Consider the following 18,674-nt stretch of genomic DNA (forward strand, 5'->3'; position numbering starts at 1 on the left):
ATACTGTCTCAACTCAGGTGCTTTGTTTTAGCAACAGATAGTGCAACCACTTTCATATAAGGCACATAACTCCTCCCTTCCCCCTCCCCCCGGCCCCTGCCCCCCTTCCCCACAGCCAAAGAACCCACATTCCTTTCAGAGGCAGGTGGGACAGACACCGCATAGCATACCTTGCATAGCAGATCATGAAATAAGACCTTAAGAAGTTTAGAAGAGGGAAGGAGTGAGTGACATTGTCCAAAAAGAAATGTACTCGCAGCTGGGTACCCATGGCTTACACCTGTAATCCTAGCTATTCCTGAGATCTGGAGGATCAAAGTTTGCAGCCAGCCTGGGCAGAAAAATCAATGAGACCCCATCTCCAAAATAAACAGTTAAACCATGGCTGGAGTTGTGGTTCCAGTGGTAGAGTTCTAGCTGCGGAAGCAAGTCAAGTGAAAATGAGGCCCTAAGTTCAAGCCTCAGTACCAAAGAATGTAATCTAGGGGTGAGGGTAAGATGGTATCAGGGCTACACTGTGCCATTGTTCCACTTATATGACATTCTGGAAAAGTCAGAGAAAACATCATTGTTTGCCAGGGGGTGGGTTGTGTGGAAGGGAGGACCAGTAGGGGAGGAAGGGGATTTCAAGGTGTGAAAGAATTCTTTAGGAACCTGGAGTGGTGGGCACACAGGGTTACCATCCCAACACCCACCGAATGCATACTCACCACCAGCCTCCTGTGAACTTTGTGCTCTAGGGTGGCCTGCTGTGCAATGTAGCACGCTAGTGAAGGTGTCAGTGTTGGTATTAAAGTGAGTGAGTACACACAAAGGATTAGGATGCTGTCAGGATAGAGAGCGGCTATTGCTGATGGCCCAAGCACAGGGAGTTGGTTTCCCTGTCATAGAATAGTTCAGGGTGGGTGTCTCGGTCGGCTGGTTGCACATGGTTACCTGGTGACTCGGCTTCCAATGGTTGCCCATCAGCTCCGCTCAGGAAGTGTGAAGAGGAGAACACGGATTTTGGAAGGTGTGGGGCAGGAAGAAAGGCACAGGACGAAAGACCTGTTGCTGTCTTGAATAAATCTGTAACCAAGATGGCAAGGCTCTGGAGGGTGGGGCTTTGTAGCTCCTAGATCTGCAAAGTGATGGGGACAGATGGCCTGAGAAGGAGTCAGACTAGTCTGGGTTTGAATGCCAGGTATGGTAATTTCCAGTCTTTCAATCCTACTTTCAACGCAGGCACGCTAACGCTCGAGCTCCACAACCCGCCCCCCCTCCCGCCCCATTACTGACCTTACTTGACTTCTCTAGCCTTGGTCTCTTCATTTGTGAAGTGGGACTGGAAGCCATTTAGCTTGCAGAAGATAATTTCCGAGAACATTCTTGGTGAACAGCAGCTGTTTCATAAATGATTTTTTTCTTCTTCTCCTTATTTAAGGATCTTCAAGGTCATAAACAGAAGGAAAGCACTGTCCACGACGTTGGGGGGTAACTGGCTATAGAATGCCTGGCCTCCAGGACACCTGGAGGTGGTGGTGGACGTGTGAGGATCACCCTGTCAATTGTCACATCGTGGGCCAGCCGCTCGCCGGCGCTACCCCTGCTCCACACGCCTGCTGTCCCCGGAGGAACGGACATCAGGGTTGCCTAGAGCTTCTGATTTTTCTAGAAGCCACAGAAGTGGCATTTTCACCTAAACTATGTGTTAAATGTTGGCTATACATGAACAACGAATTAAAAGCTGCATTTGGTGGCTCACACCTAGCTACTAAGAGGCTAAGATCTGAGAATCACTGTTGAAAGTCACTGTTCAAAGAAAGTCCACGAGACTCTTATCTCCACTTAACCACCCAAAAGCCAGCAGTGGAGTGGTGACTCAAGCGGTAGAGTGCCCAGGCCCTGGGTGCAAAAGCTGAAGGACAGCTCCCAAGTCCTGAGTTCAGGCCCCACCCAGCACACACACACACACACACACACACACACACACACACACACACACACACACACACACACACACACACACACACACTTAAATCACTGTATGGGTCAAACAAAAAGTGCCTCTGGGCTGACAGACTTGGTCCGCCAGTCTGATGGCGCATATTCTGTCCCACAGTGCGGCACCTCTGCATCTGTGCCGTTCGAAGCAGCCGCAGCCACACTGGCTGACTTTACATGACATAAAATAAAGAATTCTGTTCTGCAATTGCACTAGTCTTGTCTCAAGTGCCCTATAGCCACATGGGGCCAACGACAACTTGTGTTGGACCGCACAAGTATAACATATTTCCCTCCTACTTGTGTGTGTGAGAGAGACACAGAGACAGAGAGAGAGAGAGACAGACAGACAGACAGACAGACAGACAGACACACACACACACACACACACACACACACACACACACACACACACACACACACAGACTGACCTTTAGGGCTTGAACTCAGAGCCTGTTCTGGGTACTGTCCCTGAGGTTTTTTGCTCAAGGCTAAGCACTCATCATTTGAGCTACGGCTCCACTTTTGGCTTTTTGCTGGCTAATTGGAAGCAAGAGTCTCACCGACTTTCCTGCCTGGGCTGGCTTTGAACTGTGATCCTCAGATCTCAGGCTCCTGAACTAGGATCACAGGCGTGAGGCGCTGGCATCTGGCCAGGAAAAGCTTTTGCACAGCATTGCTCCCTGGATGCATTGGGATGAGAGGCGGGACGTGGCCACAGAGACTTCTTCCTTCCTTAGACACAGCACTTTGTGGTGTTCTGTATGGGTTGGCTGATGAAGGGTTGTTACACAGTCCATTTATCGGCGGGCGGGGGGGGGGGGGGTCATAGGAACAACCTGTATAGTTTTCTCCAGTTTGGGATGCAGGTGGCTGACGTGTCTGGGCAGTAATTCTGGTAAGTTGTGGCGATTTCAGTGTTGGGCCAGCCTGGTTTGGTCTCTTGTATTCTGTGTGTGCAGGTGGAGTGTTTCATCGTAATGCTTTTGAGGCAGTGCTTTTGGTCCTGACAGGACACGGTCTATCTTCAGCTTATCATTCTGCACCAGGACAGATACACAAGGAAGTTGGCTCTGCTGCAGATAGAGGGCTGACACTTCAAACCTCTTAGCTCTCTTCAGCCACAGGTCAGACAGCGGGGGCCACTGGTGCTGGCTGGCTGCCGGTGTGGGAACCCTCCCAGGGCACAGTTTTGGTACAGTCCTGGGATGAGAGTCCCAGAGTGGGCCATTCCAAGAAGCCCAAGTGGCCAGGCAGAGGTCAGGACTTGGTTCCAGCCCCACCAGTCCACGGGAGGCCTGCCTTTCTGTGGGAGGCCCATCCGTGGATGAGATCCCAGACCCTGGAATCAGAACCAGGTGTCAGAGCCAGGGTTCCCACTCCCAAGAGGAAAGCTGGCAGCAGGAGCCGGGCAGAACCTGAGCTTTTTTTTTTTTTTTTTTTTTTTTTAAATCAGTTGTGGGGCTTGAACTCAGGGCCTGGGCACTGTCCCTGAGCTCTTTTGTTCAAGGCTAGTGCGCAACCACTTTGACCCACAGTACCACTTCCGGAAAGTCTCATGGATTTTCCTTTCCAGGCCGGCTTTGAACCACATCCTCAGATCTCAGTCTCCTGAATAGGTAGGTTTATAGGTGTGAGCCACCAGCACTTAGTTTTTTTTTTTTTTTTAATTTTTGCCAGTGCTGGGCCTTGAACTCAGGATCCGGGCACTGTTCCTGAGCTCTTTTGTTTAAGGCTAGCATTCTACCACTTGAGCCACATCTCCACTTCTTCAGTGATTCTCTACTTTTTCAGTGTCCCATGGACTTCCCTGCCTGAGCTGGCTTTGAACCGTGATCCTCAGATCTCAGCCTTCTGAGTAGGTAGAATGACACTCTTGAGCCACCAGCATCTGGCTATAATTTATTACTGCTTTAAATTTCACTTTACTATTTTATTTCGTTTCTGGCAGTCCTAGGCATCAAGGTAGGACCTTGTCCCTGCCAGGAAATGTTGTACCAGTGCTGGAGATGGAGATTTACAGTGCTTAGTGCTATGTTTGGATCACAGTAAGTGTTTTATGTAGGTGAGCTCCCTCCTCCTGACCACACAGCGATGTTTTAGCAGACAGGACTGTTACTGGTAGCAGACCAGTCAAATGATAGTGATATTTACTTTTGTGTTGTTCCCACTGGGTAAAGAGCTGGCGACTGCTGTGCTTTGGGGAGGAAGATCTGGGTACCAGGAACCAAAGCTGAGCTAGGCCAGGCAATTCTGATGGACAGGCAGGTTTGGGAACATGGAAGGGGGGGGGTTGGCAAATGACCCCCAAAGCCCTCTCCTAGTCCAATCCAGGGCCTGCATGCACATACCTCACTGGTCAGCAGAGGGCGCACCTGAGCCAGGCCACCCAGAGCAAGGAGCTGCAGCTGAGACAGACCCTGGTCATCTGTGGTCATTCAGAATGGACGTAAGGTGTTGAAATGCTGGGGTCCTTTGCGTGGCGTCAGTGCTAACTGGAGACCAGAGGAGAAATCCCCGGCCCACGGGCTTCTGTGAAGTACACGCCTTGGGACAGGTGAGCCTCTTGTCTTCCCACACTGGGGACCTGATCTTCAGGATGCTTTCTCAGCGCTGATGGAGCCGTCTCTAGTCTGCCCCGTTCTCACAAAGAAAGGCAGGTGCCTGGCTCAGAGGGCAGCAGTGCCAACTCTCTCTGGCCACCGCCCAAAGTGGGCAGGTGCCATTCTACCTGCGCGTCTGTCCCTCTGCAGTCTGTGCCCTTCGGGGTCACATTCACAAGAACACCACGATTACTGCTCAGATCCAGCCGCAGTGCCCTTTGTTCTTGGCAATGCAGAAGGGTTCTGGCCCCTTCTCCATGACCGCATTTGTCTCCCTCAGCTCTGGAGGCTGCAGCAGCCACGGACCTGCGGCTTTCTCTTCCTGGCCACGTCTCAGTTGGTCTGCCTGTCAGCACTTTCTGTGCTGGAGTTCCCCCCTTTCTGAGAGCAGAGCACTTCCACAGAGCTCTGGGGCACCACAGAGCAGAACTGGCGACTCCAGGGGGAAGGGGAAACCGGGAACTGAGGTGCTAGGCTGAGGCAGAACTCATACTGGGCATTGCTGGGGAACTGAAAGTAGCCAGTCACCCCAGCGCCCCTCCTGCCCCGTAACCTCCACTTCCCTGCAGGCTACATGAGGCAGACATCTTCAACTCCTGGCTGGTGTTAGCTCCTCCATCCACCTATGCATGCAGCTTTTATTTATTTATTTGGGCAGTCGTGGGGCTTGAACTCTGGGCCTTGGTGCTGACCCTGAGCTATTTTGCTCAAGGCTAGCACTCTACCTCTTTGAGCCACAGCGCCACTTCCAGTTTTCTGGTGGTTAATTGGAGAGGAGAGTCTCACAGACTTTCCTGCCTGGCTGGCTTTGAACTGAGATTCTCAGATCTCAGCCTTCTGAGTAGCTAGGATTATAGGTGTGAGCCACTGGCACCTGGCTCACTTCTGGCTTTTTGATGTTTAGGTGGAGGTAAGAGTCTCATGGCTTTCCTGTCCAGGCGGGCTTTGAACAGTGATGTTCAAATCTCAGCCTCCTGAGTAGCTAGGGTTATAGGCATAAGACGTCGGTGCCTGGCCATACGCATCCTTTGTGACGCCCCCAGTCCTTCAGGGCTGTGTATAAGGATGAGAGATGAGTAGGCCTTTTTTTTTTTTTTTTTTTTTTTGTCCAGCATGGGGCTTGAACTCTGGGCCTGGGCGCTGTCCCTCAGCTCTTCAGCTCAAGGCTAGCACTCTACCATTTGAGCTACAGCACCACTTCTGGTTTTCTGGTGATTTTTTGGAGATAAATGTCTCACAGACTCTTGCCTGCGCTGGCTTTGAACTGGGATCCTCAGATCTCCGCGTCCTGAGTAGCTAGGATTGTAGGTGTGAGCCACCAGCGCCTGGCTGAATAGGACTTTTGAGAGTTGTTATTCTCTGTGAGGTCAAGCCTTGAAAGGAAGGAAAACGGTGCTCACTTAGCACAGCTGAGTGTGCGCTGTACAGGAGGGGGTACATGAGGGCAAATGAGACAGTATAGGCACACAGGAAGAATGAAACGAGAGTGGGGAAGAGCACTGCTTCTGAGGCCGGTAGAGCCTTTGCATAGCATGCCCTGGGACTCAGCCCCACAGACCGACTTCAGAAATTAGTGCCAGGAAAACACTCTAGGGAGACACATCGTGTGATTCTGGGGTCCATCCTGGGACTGGCTCTATCAGTCACAGCAGTTTGTTAATGGAGGCAGCCACACCCCACACAGAAGACTAAACCATATTACCACCAAGTCACAGAACTTCCCTACTGTTCTAAGGACTTTAGGCAGAGGAGTTGAGCTGTTCTGAAGGACCACAGCCAAATGACAGTGTCAGTCACTGAGTTGGGGATTTTTATTTTATTTTTCCATCAACACTCATGATGGGGCCAGGCATGGCTTATGGCTGCAATCCCAGCTTCTCAGGAGGTGGAGGTAGGCGGATCACTACCCAAAGCTGGCCCAAGACCCTATCTGAAAAACCAACCGAAAGCAACAGGTTTTAGGGGCGTGGCTCAGTTGGTGGAACACTTGCCTATTGAGCTGAGGCCTAGAGCTCAATCCCTAGGACTGCCAGCAAAAGCAAACAACTGATCACGGTGGCAGTGCCGGAGAGCCTTTTGTCCCTGTCATCGCAGTGCACGGACAACACCTGTTAGCAGGTGTGCAGGACACCTGCTGTGGACCGGAGAGGGTATGGGCTACTGGAAGAAGAGGATTGGGAATCGCTCAGATATTAGGCATCACAGTCTTGATGGAAAGGATAGGGAGCCAATCAGAAGCCATCAGGAGGAGTGTCACAACAAAGGGCAATGCGGAAAGGGGTGCTCAAGGAGTTAGAGGGGAGACTTTATGGACAGGTGATGTTTGCAAGGAAGTACCCTGGGGAAAGGAAGGGAGGGGAACAGAGCACACAGGGGAAGGCATGCTCTGAGGACCATGTAGGTTGGCTCTGAGGCCTTTTGTGTTTATACCAAAGGCACTGGGTGGGGACATGAAGCCACTTGACCGGGCAGCCCGTGCCCCGCACTGGTTCCACACTCCAAATGGCTGGAGAGTTGCTATCACCTTAACGTTCACACTTCAGACACCCGGGCCTTGCCCTCTGCTGGCTGAACAGTGTGGAGGCAGGGGCTTGGGAAGGGGTGGTCACAGCGCACAATCAGCCATCTTATTGCTATGGGCAGACAATTTCTTTTTAACACTCAGAAGTCAACCTGGAGAAGAGTCTGAATGTGTAACTTCACAGGAAATCTTCATTGAGCGCTTTTCCCCAGAGTGTAAAGAAAGATGTAGGGTAGACTGGGTGTACAGTTCTTGCCAAGCCCCTTGGAATTTTCTGCTTTGCATAGTTTGGTAAGTAGGGTAAGAAATGATGCAGATCACAAGCCAGGCATGGGTGGTTCACGCCTATAATCCTAGCTACTCAGGGAGCTGAGATCTGAGGATCTAGGTTCAAAGCCAGTGCAGGCTGAAAAAGTCTGTGAGTCTCTTATCTCTAAATAACTAGCAAAAGGGGCTGGGAAGGTGGCTCAGTGGTAGAGTACAGTGCTTGCCTTGCATGCATGAGGCCCTGGGTTCGATTCCTCAGCACCATATAAGCAGAAAAAAAATAACTAGCAAAAAACCAGAAGTGGAGCTGTAGCTCATGTGAAAGAGGACAGTGCCCAGGCTCTGAATTCAAGGCCCAGGACTGCCACAAATATATACATACACACACAAATGCAGATCACTGTTATTTCCTGGGGTTGACTGAAGTATATGGGCTCTTCTGTGCTGCAAGTGTTGTCTTAGGCTCCAGACCAGAAAATCAACGTAAACCTAGCATTTCTGGACATTAATGTTAATTATCGTGGACTAAGAACCTCACATTAATGGCTGTAGAATTAAGATGATACAAATAAGACTTCTAAGAGCTCCTTGGAGCTTTTATTACAAAAGATGCCATGGCAAATTGGTAAATAACAGGATATATTTAAACTCATTAAGATCAAACGAATCAGGAACAGGAAAGTATAGTAGACACAAATAATCTAACTGTAGGCCATTTTGAACCTCATTACTTCCCTGCCAAGGTGTTCTTTTCTTTTGATTGCATAGGATCTTCTCCCCTATTCCCCCAGACTGCTGCCTGAAACCTGCAGCTGCTTTTCTCAGGTAGGAAAGCCAAGTATATGCTGAGACTTGAGAATCTAGTCATTGCTGGCAGACACCAAAAGCCAAGAACGTCAGCCCAGCTGTTCTGGGTGTCAGATGGTTGGGGGGGGGGCGGACACACTTGATTTCTTTTTAAGATTCACAGCTAAGTGGAATACATTTACCAGGGAAGCTTGCTGCAAGCCCCACGGTCCTCTTTTGGGACTTCAGAATGAGAAATAGGAATGAAAGGTGCGGTGTGCACCTGTCCTGACTCTAGAACCAACAAGAGCCACCGTGGCCTGGTGCAGGAAAGGATGCCGTGATATAAAACCCAGGCGGCTGCAGGATGAGCTCTGTTTATCTGGCTTCGATTTGCTGAGTAGGTGCGAGCCGGTTAAACGCTGTTTTCCCCTCTCCAAGGCTGCCTGCCGGCCTAGAGGACACAGGGGTTTGTATGGACGTCTGGGAGCTCCACAAGCCCAGCTGCACCTGTCCAGATGTTCCCTCTCCGGGAGGGGAGGCCAGCCAGGCCGAAGCCGAGGGCGGCTCTGCCCGGGCCCAGAGGCCAGGCCCTGGGGGCTTCCTCTGACTTAGTTTCCCCTTCCGTGGGGGTCTCAGCTCTCCTTCCCCTGACAGCCCCTTTCTGCCCTTCCAGCCCCGCAGGGCCTCGGCAGTGGCCTCGGTGCTGGGGTTCCAGCAGCTTCCCGGGCAGATCGGCAAGTGCGGGCGGCTGCGCCCCCAGCCCCCCCGGTGGGCGTGGCCGCCCCGGACCCCAAGTTCCCGGTGGCCGGCAGGCACAAAGGCGGCGTCCGGGCGGGGCCCGCTGCGAGGGCTGCGGCCTGCCCGACCGCGCCCTGCCCTCCGCCCGGGCGGCCTTGCCCCGGGGACCAGCTGCGGGGCCCCGGCCGCGGGCCCCGCCCTTGCAGCCTCGCCCGGGGCCCGCATCCGCCCCGCCGCGAGAGCCCCGGAGCCCGCAGCCGCCCGCGTGCAGCTCCAGCGTCGGGCTGGGCGTGGCCCGCGCAGGCCCCGCCCCCTCCACGCGCCCCCCGCCCGGGCCGCGCGGCGCCGGCCGGCGGTGCGGTCGCGCGCTCGCCGCCAGCGAAGCCATTGGCTCGGCGGAGTCACCCCACGCGGGGCCGCCGCGGCGGCTTCCTCGGATTGGCGCGCGCGCGCGCGGGCGGGCGGGCGGGCGTGTGCGGGCCTCCCGGCCTTGAACCGAAGCCCCTCCGTCTCGGGCTGCGCCCCCTCCCCAGGCCCCGAACAACTACCCCGCCATTGTCCTTGTGTTGCGGATGCTGCCTCCGGGACGCCGCTCCCAATTCTCCCCCTTCCCCCCCCCCTCCCGCAGTCTCGGCCCAAAGAAAGGGCGCGAAAGGCGCGCGCCCCGCTCGGGCGCACGCACCGACCGCCGCCCTCCGCCGCACACTGCAGCATTTCGCGCTCTGGCGCCGCGCCCGCCCCTCCAGCCTCATTTGCATATCCCACGATCGTGGCCAATCAGGGAGCGTCTCTCCCGAAGCGGATGGCTTTTGCCTGAGAGGAAAGGGAGTGGCTGGCGGCGCATGCGCCGCGGTGGCAGCCTGGAACCGAGGCTTTTATTGCTGTAGTTTATTTCCACCCCCTTCCCTCCCGTTCTCTCTCTCCCTCCCTCTCTCTCTTTTTCCGCCCTAGCTAGGGCTGTGTTGGAGGAGAGGAAGAAAGGGAGCCCGCGGGCTGCGTTTGTCCCTGACGCTCTGAGCTCTGCGAGCCGCCAGGCCGGCCCTGCACACACACAATCCGAGCCTCTCCGGCGATCGCGTTTGCTCCTTGAGGCTGCCCTCTGCAAATTAATTTTTTTTCCCAGGAGAGACATGTCTTATCAGGGGAAGAAAAACATCCCACGCATCACGGTGAGTTCCGGGGCGCGGGGAGCCCGCGCGGGCCCGCAGCCTTGCGGGGCTCCGGACAGCTAACGATCTTGCCTTTTGTGGTTTTTGGGAACCCGACTTTCGTTTCATCTTTCTCCTTTCCTTTTCTATTCTGTGCGTTACCAAGGAAGCCGGTGAGGGCGGCGGCAGCGCCCCCCTCCCCCGGGGGCGCCGGTGTGCGGGGCGCGGGGCGCGGGGCTGGGAGCGGCCGCATCCGCGCGCCCGGCCCGCGGCGCCCTTTCATTGTGGCGGGCGCGGGGGATGCTGCGCCCAGGCCAATGGATGCCCGCTGGAGCGTGCGCGGCGCGGGCTGCGACCCCGGGCCGACGGGGAGGACGGGGTCCTGCGCCCGGTCTTCCGCCCCCACCGGGCAGGGCTTCCCGGAGCCGCCTCCCCGCGGCTGCAGAGTCTGGAAGGCGCCGTTTCAGCCCGGGGCGCCGTGACAGCCGAGGGATGCTGGGCCGGGCCGGGCCGGGGGGCGCGGGGATGCGCGGGGGAGGCGGGCGGGGGGGGCGGCCCGCGCCGGGGGGGGGGTTGTGGACCGAGGACAGGTTATTTTTCGGGGGGCGGGGTGGGGAGCCCCGGGTTTTTCCGGCGCAGAGCCGGCGTCTCCCGCGAGGCGATGGTGCGTGTGGCGCATACAAAGCGGGCTGGGAGGTGGCGCTGGGCACCGGCGCGCCGGCCCCGGGTAATGGCGCAGGGCGACGCGCCGAGCAGATGGCCTCGGCCGGCCCCGGGAAGACAATGATCGCCGCGGCCCGAGGTGCGGGGCGCCGCGCCGGGGCCTGCGGTCGGTCGGTCGCTGGCTCGTCATCCCTGGAAAACATCCGAGAGAGGGAGGCATTGGCGGATGCTCTTGGAGATGGGGGCCGGTCCCCGCGCCCACCCCCTCTCCATCTTTCCTCGGAAAACAAAACAACCCTCCCCTTGGTTCCACATCTCCGCACCCTCGACGGGAATCCCAGGGCGGGCGGCCGCCGGGGGCCTGCATTGTTATGTAATCCGTGCGGATCCCGGGGTGGCTACCCGGCGGCGCGGGGCTGGGCGCCGGGGGCGCGCGCCCGGGGCTCTGCCGGTGTCTCCGGGCACCCGGGCTTCCCCTCGGCGCCCGAGGACACACCCATCCGCAGGGAGCTGCGGGAACACACGCGCGGGGGAGGGGGCGTGTGCGCCGCGTCTCCGGCCCCGATCGGGGCGCGGGGGGGGGGCGGGGTAACTGGCTTCCCTTTTTTCCCCTCTTATGGCTGTGAGATGTTTAACCGCGTATTTATTAGCCTCGGTTTGGTTGGACCAGGGGTTTCGTTTTGATGTGTCCATATATGCATACCGTGTATCCCAGCTCTGTCTCCAGGTCCCCAGGTCCCCAAGGACCGGGTCCCCTGCGGGAGAGCCATCCTGCTGTGTCCCCTGGAGGGGAGAAGGAGACCGGGGAGGGGGGTTGGGGTGGGGGTCAGGTGCTGTTGGGATCCGCGGATGATTTGCTATCCTCCTGAATAAGCCAGGCAGTTTCATTTTGACAGGGTGGGGAGAAAAAAAAATAGGCAAACAATGATCAACAAGCCCACTTTTTACAACAGCGCCCCCTCCACTCAAAAACCAAATCCGGTTGCATTATCCTAGGTCCTGTAGCCTGCCTTCCCTCCCTCCCTCCTTCCCTCCCTCCCTCTCCCTCTCCCTCTCTCCATCACCACGGGCAGCCTCTTATGTAAGAAGCCTTCTAGAAGGTACTAACTAGAGGGATCCAGCTCTGATGTTTTGTTTTTGTCTTGCATCCTGAAGCCTGAGGGGATTCAGGGTGATGGCTGGGTAGGTAACCACAGTGAGGGAGGGTGCTGGTGGGGAAGGGCAGGGCAGGGCAGGGCATCACCTCTCTCAGCCTCAGTTTTCCTATAGGTCAAGGGAGTAGAATCTTGCCCACCCCCACAAATCACCCCTCCCCATCTCCAAATAGTGTGGTGAGTGGGAATCATTAAGGATTTTTACATTTATTCTGGTGCAGGAATTGTTGAATTTGCATCGAGCCATTTCAAGATGAAAGATCCATCCGTATATGAAATGAATATGGTCGTATAGTTTTTAGTTTATCAGAGAACAATAAATACTTTCCAAACCTAGGTGCGTGTGTATTTATGTGCAAGTGTATCTTCTTTTTCTTTGTAGTAGCGTGCATGTGTGTGTATATATATATACACACACATATATATATATATATATACACATACATATATCTGGAAGATTTTCTGATTTTTCTGGGTAACTGCTAAATTTAAAAAGCCCTTGCTGAGAATATTAGTAAGCTCTTTATGCACCACTGTTCAGATGAATGACACCCTTTCAAAGGTTTTTGTATAGTAAAAGTAAAATAAAATAAGGTTCCCCATGTGAAGATTAAATCTGGTCTGACATAATGTAGGCACAAATTCACCGGACACCGGCTATTCACATTCCATTCCATCACAGTGTTGGGATAGCCGCAAGTCATGATAGCATTTCAGTGGCATTCTTGGCCCTCCCTCCCTCAAAAGCTGCCTGTCCTTTATTTATTTTTCTTACACCAATATGAAGTTAAAATAGAAGAGCATCAACAATCTATAACCATGTTAAGTTGTAAAGTTTGCCAGCTCATTTATCACAGAACCTGATTAACTGCTTAGTTAAAATGGTCTATTTCTTGTACACTTGGGCTGATTTACCCCAAGAGTAAATGCAAATGTAACAGGACATAGTGAATCGAAGCCTTGTTATGGTTGAGCCAATGTGTTTGTGTGGGATATGCCATGACAACAGACTTTGGTCAGTTTCCCCCACACAGACAGTGCCAGGATATGACTTGCCTTCATGTGGGTGGAATTTTTGTTTTTTTTAAAAATGAGATGTAGCCAAAAGTCATTTAAGGGGTATATTGTCTTTTTCTTTTTTTCTTTGACTTTCAGGCCTGAGGTCTCATTGAAAGAAATGGTTCATTTATCTAGGATGAGTTTGGCCCGTTGACAAGCAGTTGGCTGCTTACAGGTTCACTGGGTAGAGCAACCTTTATGAAACTGATTTTGAGCATCACGTTTGAATGAGGTGCCCGAGCTCACTTAGAGCTTGTGTTTCTCCTGGGCCATGTATGTGTGGTGACCTTACTGCCTGTTTATTTTCAGAGTGATCGTCTTCTGATCAAAGGAGGGAAGATAGTGAATGATGACCAGTCCTTCTATGCAGACATATACATGGAAGATGGGCTGATCAAGTAAGTAACACAGTAGTGCACGGATGTGTGGTTCTGCACACGTTCCAGTGTTCCCATGTGCACCTCACACATGTAGTCTCAAGCTTACTGGGGTAACCAGAGTCAATAAATTTGGCCTGGAGACATGGATTCATTGAAAAATCTCTGTGTTGGATCCTTAGCATATATCCTGTGCAGAGAGTACGCACATGCATGTGAGTGACACACACACACACACACACACACACACACACACACACACACACGCGCGTGTGCACACACACACACACACGCACACACACACACACACACACACACACACGGTGATCTTCTTAGTACCGGGGCTTGAACTCAGGTTGTCTCTGGCACTCTGGCTTTTTTGGGTGATTACTTTGGAGATCAGGAGCCTCATGGATTTTTTTCCAGGAGACTGGAACCCTGATCTTCTAATCTCAAACCTCTGAGTAGCTAGGATTATAGTATCTGTTTTAAGCCCACTTTGATTGGTGGTTATTAGTGAGTTTGGTAATTCAGGCTTAGGGGATTCAAAGTCACAGTTACCTCTATACCCATGCATTATGTGTTTAGCTGTTTTTATGAGGTGACATGTTACCTTTTGTTGCCAGCTCAGATACTTGGTGTGTGATATGCTGAGTATCTGGAAAGTTTTCCTAGAATGGAGTTGCTTGGGAGAGATTGCCCAATCAAAGGACCCAAACATAGCAGGCAGCATCTCTGGTGAAGACACCCATCTGCCTCCTTCATTAGGAATCTTAAGTTGGAAGGGCCACAGAAGGACACTGAGTTAATTACCAAGTAACACAAATTGCTGCCTAATCTCAGGGGATTTTAGGTTCCATTCTTTTAAGTGGCAACTGGCACAAATAAGGCTGCTCTGGTGTTGCTTGTGTATTAGGTTATAAAGGAGAGAGTGTGGGTATTTGGGGACTTAGGAGGGTTAAATGAACCAGTTGTATTTTTGTGCTCTTTCCACTGGGCCAGGCTATGGAGAAAGGGCACATCTGCTTAAAGACAAACAGTGCAGCAAATGACATCTTTTAAATGAACAGCATTCATGAAGCATTAGCAGCACACCAATTCCGAGGAGTGGAAAACTGGAGTGGCTCTCGGTTGCCTGGAAGCTCACACCCTGATTTATGAAGCTAAAATAGGACTTAGCATTCCCACATTGAATGTTTTCTCCATGTGGCTTTGCTTGTGACGGGTCTCAGCTGTAGGCTTTCAAACGCCATGACTATCTTCTTCCATTTCCTCTGCCAGCTACAGGACAGCATGGTCTAGCTGGCAAAGGGACACTGACCTGGAAGGAAGGGGTCAGGACTATGCCGTTGTTCAGAGTCATTTGCCTTAGGACTTCTCCAACTCCTTCTTAGCTCATTTTCTCTTTTTGGTGCTGGTACTTGGGCTTGAACTCAGGGCCTAGTGCTTTTGCTTGGCTTTTTTTTTTTTTTTTTTTCCGGTTGTGGGGCCTGAACTCTGGGCCTGGGCGCTGTCCCTCAGCAATTCAGCTCAAGGCTAGTACTCTTCCACTTGAGCCACAGCGCCACTTCCAGCTTTTTCTGCTTATGTTGTGCTGAGGAATCCAACCCAGGGCCTCATGCATGGAAGGCAAGTGCTCTACCACTGAGCCAACTTCCTAGCCTTGCTTGGCTTTTTTGCTTAAGGCTGGTGCACTACCACTTGAGCCACAGCTCCACTTCTATAGCTTTTATTTTCTCCCCAGAGCTAAGGACCAAACTCAGGACCTTGGCGCTCGCCAGGCAGGCACTCTTCTGCTGAGCTAAATCCCCAGCCCAAATAGCTCCATTTTTAGTGTTTTGCTGTTTAATTGGAGGTAAAAGTCTCATGGACTTTTCTGCCTGGGCTGGCTTCAAACTGTGATCCTCAGATCTCAGCCTTTTGAGTAGCTAGGATTACAAATGTGAGCCACCAGAACCCAGCTTTCATAAAAGTTGATAGAAATATGTCAGAAAATTATTATTATTTTTGGGGGGCGGGCTTGAACTCAGGGCCTGGGCACTGTCCCTGGGCTTTTTTTGCTCAAGGCTAGCACTCTGCTACTTGAGCCACAGTGGCTTTTTCTGTGTATGTGGTACTGAGAAAGTGAACCCAGAGGTTCATGCATGCTAAGCAAGCACTCTGCCACTAAGCTACATTCCCAGTCCAGAAAATTATTTTTAAACTTTGGAAATGAGCCAGATACTGGTGGCTCACACCTAGCTACTCAGGAGGCTGAGATCTGAGAATCACAGTTTGAAGCCAGCCTGAACAGGAAAGTCTGTGAGACCCTTATCTCAGGTAAACTACTCAGAAAAATCCAGAAGTGGCATTGTGACTCAAGTGGTATAGTGCTAGCCTTGAGCACAGAGAGGCTCAGGGACAGCTCCCAGGCCTGGAGTTCAAGTCCCAGGACTGGCAAAAAAAAAAAAAAAAATGGAGCTGGGTGCCAGTGGCTCACACCTGTAATCCTAGCTACTCAGAAGGCTGAGATCTGAGTATCCCGGTTCAAAGCCAGCCTGGGCAGGAAAGACCTTGAGACTCCTATCTCCAATAAACCACTAGAAAACCAGAAGTGGCACTGTAGCTCAAGTGGTAGAGTGCTCACCTTGAGCTGAAGAGCTGAGGGACAGTGCCCAGGCCCAGAGTTCAAGCCCCATGACCCAAAAAAAAAAAAAAAAAAAAAAAAAAAGATCTTGTTCAACACATGGTGATTATTTATTTTTCTGCCTTTATTGTTGGAATTGTATAGCACCTGCTTCTAAGCTTTGAAATCATTACAATATTTAATGTGTGTGTGTGTGTGTGTGTGTGTGTGTGTGTGTGTGTGTGTGTGTGTGTGTGTGTGTTTTCTCCCTCCACCCTTCCACATGTCTTTCCCTCTGTTGAAAAGAATTTGGTAAAAGCCATGTTGGGAAAGCGCAGTTAGGTCTGATGTAGATTGCTGTTGGAAAGTTAGTTCAGTGGTTTGTGTTTTAAGATGGTGTAGTGGCATTTTATAGCAATATCTTGGGGCCTGGATATCATTTGATTTGGGGGGCTGCTGATAGCTAATTTTCAATTGGTCACCTGGTGCCTTATGTAGATTGTGCTTTCTGCACACCCTCTTATTTGGTGAGGAGCAGATAAAGTATAGCAATGATTCAGAAAGTTCGCTGCCTGCCCTGGAGGACAGTTTGTAGCTTAGGGAAAATAACTGTCAGATGGCATCCAATTCCACATTTCACTCACTGTCTGTCTGACTCATCCTGTCTATTTAGGCAAATAGGAGAAAACCTGATCGTGCCAGGAGGGGTGAAGACCATCGAAGCCCACTCCAGAATGGTGATCCCTGGGGGAATCGACGTGCACACTCGTTTCCAGATGCCTGAGCAGGGGATGACGTCTGCCGATGACTTCTTCCAGGGGACCAAGGCTGCCCTGGCTGGAGGGACCACCATGATCAGTAAGAGGCTCGGAACCATTCCTGTGGTACCAGGGACCCATGACTGTGGTAGTGAAAGTGGGTGATTGGGTTGGACCTGCCAAACAAGGGGTCTGGCTCGGGAAGGTATTTCTCTTATCTCCTGATCCCTGTTTGCTGTCAGATTTGGGATTTTTTTTTTTCCACCTGAACTTGCGAACATGGTTCTCAGGCATTTTGGAAGGATAAAAGGAATGGTTTTTTGCTTTCTCTGCTTGAGGACTCTGGTTTTACTTTGACCTTGAAATTGTTCGAGTGTGAAAACACTGTCATCTTCGGAGTCAATTTTGAGCCTTCCTTCGTTAACTATTTTCCTTAGGATGCTTCTTAGAATGAGGATGGGGGCACCAAATGAAATATTGAGCCATTATTAATCTGTAATCTGGTGAGAGGAAAATCACAGCCTTGGTTGGACACTGAGAAGAACCAGACATCTTGCCTCATGGAGGCTTCCTCCACCTCCCCCCACCATGTAAAAATTGACACCCTTCACCTATTGCCCCAAGGAATTTGTGTTGTTTGGGCAGATCAAAAGGCTATTCACTGGATTCAGGTCCGAGGATGCCTTGTGACAACTGCCATTTTAGTTCAGAAGAGTGGTCTAGCTACGTAGTGGCCCTGTGAGGTACATATATTGGAAAACAGATTCTGTCTAAGAGTGAAGGTCAGCATAGCATCTGACAAATCTAATGAGCTTGCGGTGGCTCAGAAGAGGGTCTGAGGAGAGAGAACCTGGCGGTTTCTGCCTCAGAGAAGATTGCATCACTAGTCGATTCTCCATGACAGTCTGTGTCCTCTTGCTTCAGGGTCTGTCTGGATGTTTCTTTCCTGTCTTCCATGGGGAACATTGCTGTCTCCACACCCCCCTGGCATTATCCTCGTCTGGTCTTAGGGGTTGAAGTATCTAAGCCAACTTCACTGTCACTTCCACACAGATCCCCAGGTTGGAGCCTTCCCTCCTCTGTCTTGCTCCAGGCATTGCTTTCCAGCCTGGTCTGTACAGTTTTCAAAGGATCCTTTCTGTACCCCCGGGCATTCCTACTGCTTGGCCTGTTGCTCTGGACTAGGCCCAAGTGTGCATTTCCTCTCTGCCTCCAGGGCAAGCCGCCACCAAGTAGTATCTGAGCTAGCAAGGCACACACTGCTCACTGGTAGATGGCAGGCCAAGTCAGGTGGTCAGAGCCTCAGCTCTGCATGCAGGCGGATGCCCACAGAGCCATGCATTGGTCCCCAAGGGTCAGTGTGCCACGAATAATGTGACATCTATCTATTGGAGGGATACTCTAGAGGAAACCCTCCAGTAGGGAATACCTTTACCTAAAAGTTAGGAGACTGGAGAGAGCTCTGGTACCTTCCAGTACCAACTCGCTGTCTGGTCTTGGCCAGGTCGCTTCTCGGGGCCTTAGTGGCTCATCCACATGGTGAAGGAATCTCTAGCTGACAGGAAGTTTTTCTAGGCTTCCCAGCTTCCTCTGCTTTGAGCTCCGAGAGAGAGAGAGAGAGAGAGAGAGAGAGAGAGAGAGAGAGAGAGAGAGAGAGAGAGAGAGAGAGAGAGAGAGAGAGAGAGAGAGAGACATTGAGACATTGCCTCTAGTCACATGGTCTTTGCTCAGCCCCTGTGGGCAGAAGTGTGTCTCTTACACTTACTCAAGGAGCTTCTGCGGGCATTTTCTCCCATCCTGCCTTTCTGCCAGGCATCCTGTCTCCCTGTGTATGTCCTGGGCTTCAAGGCCTTGCTCTATTTCTTGCCTCTTCCTGCCCTCCCCTGCCGTGGGACTGTATCCCTTCTTGCTGCTTGATTTCCCTTTGGCCTTCTCCCTCAGAGGCCAGGGGCTTCCCTCTGTTCACCACAGTGGCCCCCCAGGAGGGTCAGTGGATGGTCAGTGGGCAG

General features: G+C 52.3%; 1 protein-coding gene across 2 annotated transcripts in view; it reads left to right on the forward strand.

Annotated features, from left to right (window-relative positions):
* Positions 1–18,674, forward strand: part of Dpysl2 (dihydropyrimidinase like 2) — a 78,600-nt gene that overhangs the window by 14,383 nt on the left and 45,543 nt on the right. The window contains exons 1-3 of one of the 2 annotated variants that reach the window (XM_070016708.1): positions 9,762–10,070; positions 13,235–13,323; positions 16,581–16,765. In XM_070016708.1, the coding sequence (XP_069872809.1) occupies positions 10,032–10,070; positions 13,235–13,323; positions 16,581–16,765 (313 nt within the window). In that variant the 5' untranslated portion in view covers positions 9,762–10,031. Of the gene's footprint in view, positions 1–9,761; positions 10,071–13,234; positions 13,324–16,580; positions 16,766–18,674 lie in introns of those variants that run through there. The other variant, XM_070016707.1, reaches the window with a different exon arrangement.

Source organism: Dipodomys merriami, unplaced genomic scaffold (assembly GCF_024711535.1).
Source record: "Dipodomys merriami isolate MVZ:Mamm:240054 unplaced genomic scaffold, mDipMer1.0.p SCAF_12, whole genome shotgun sequence".
Lineage (NCBI taxonomy): Eukaryota > Metazoa > Chordata > Mammalia > Rodentia > Heteromyidae > Dipodomys > Dipodomys merriami.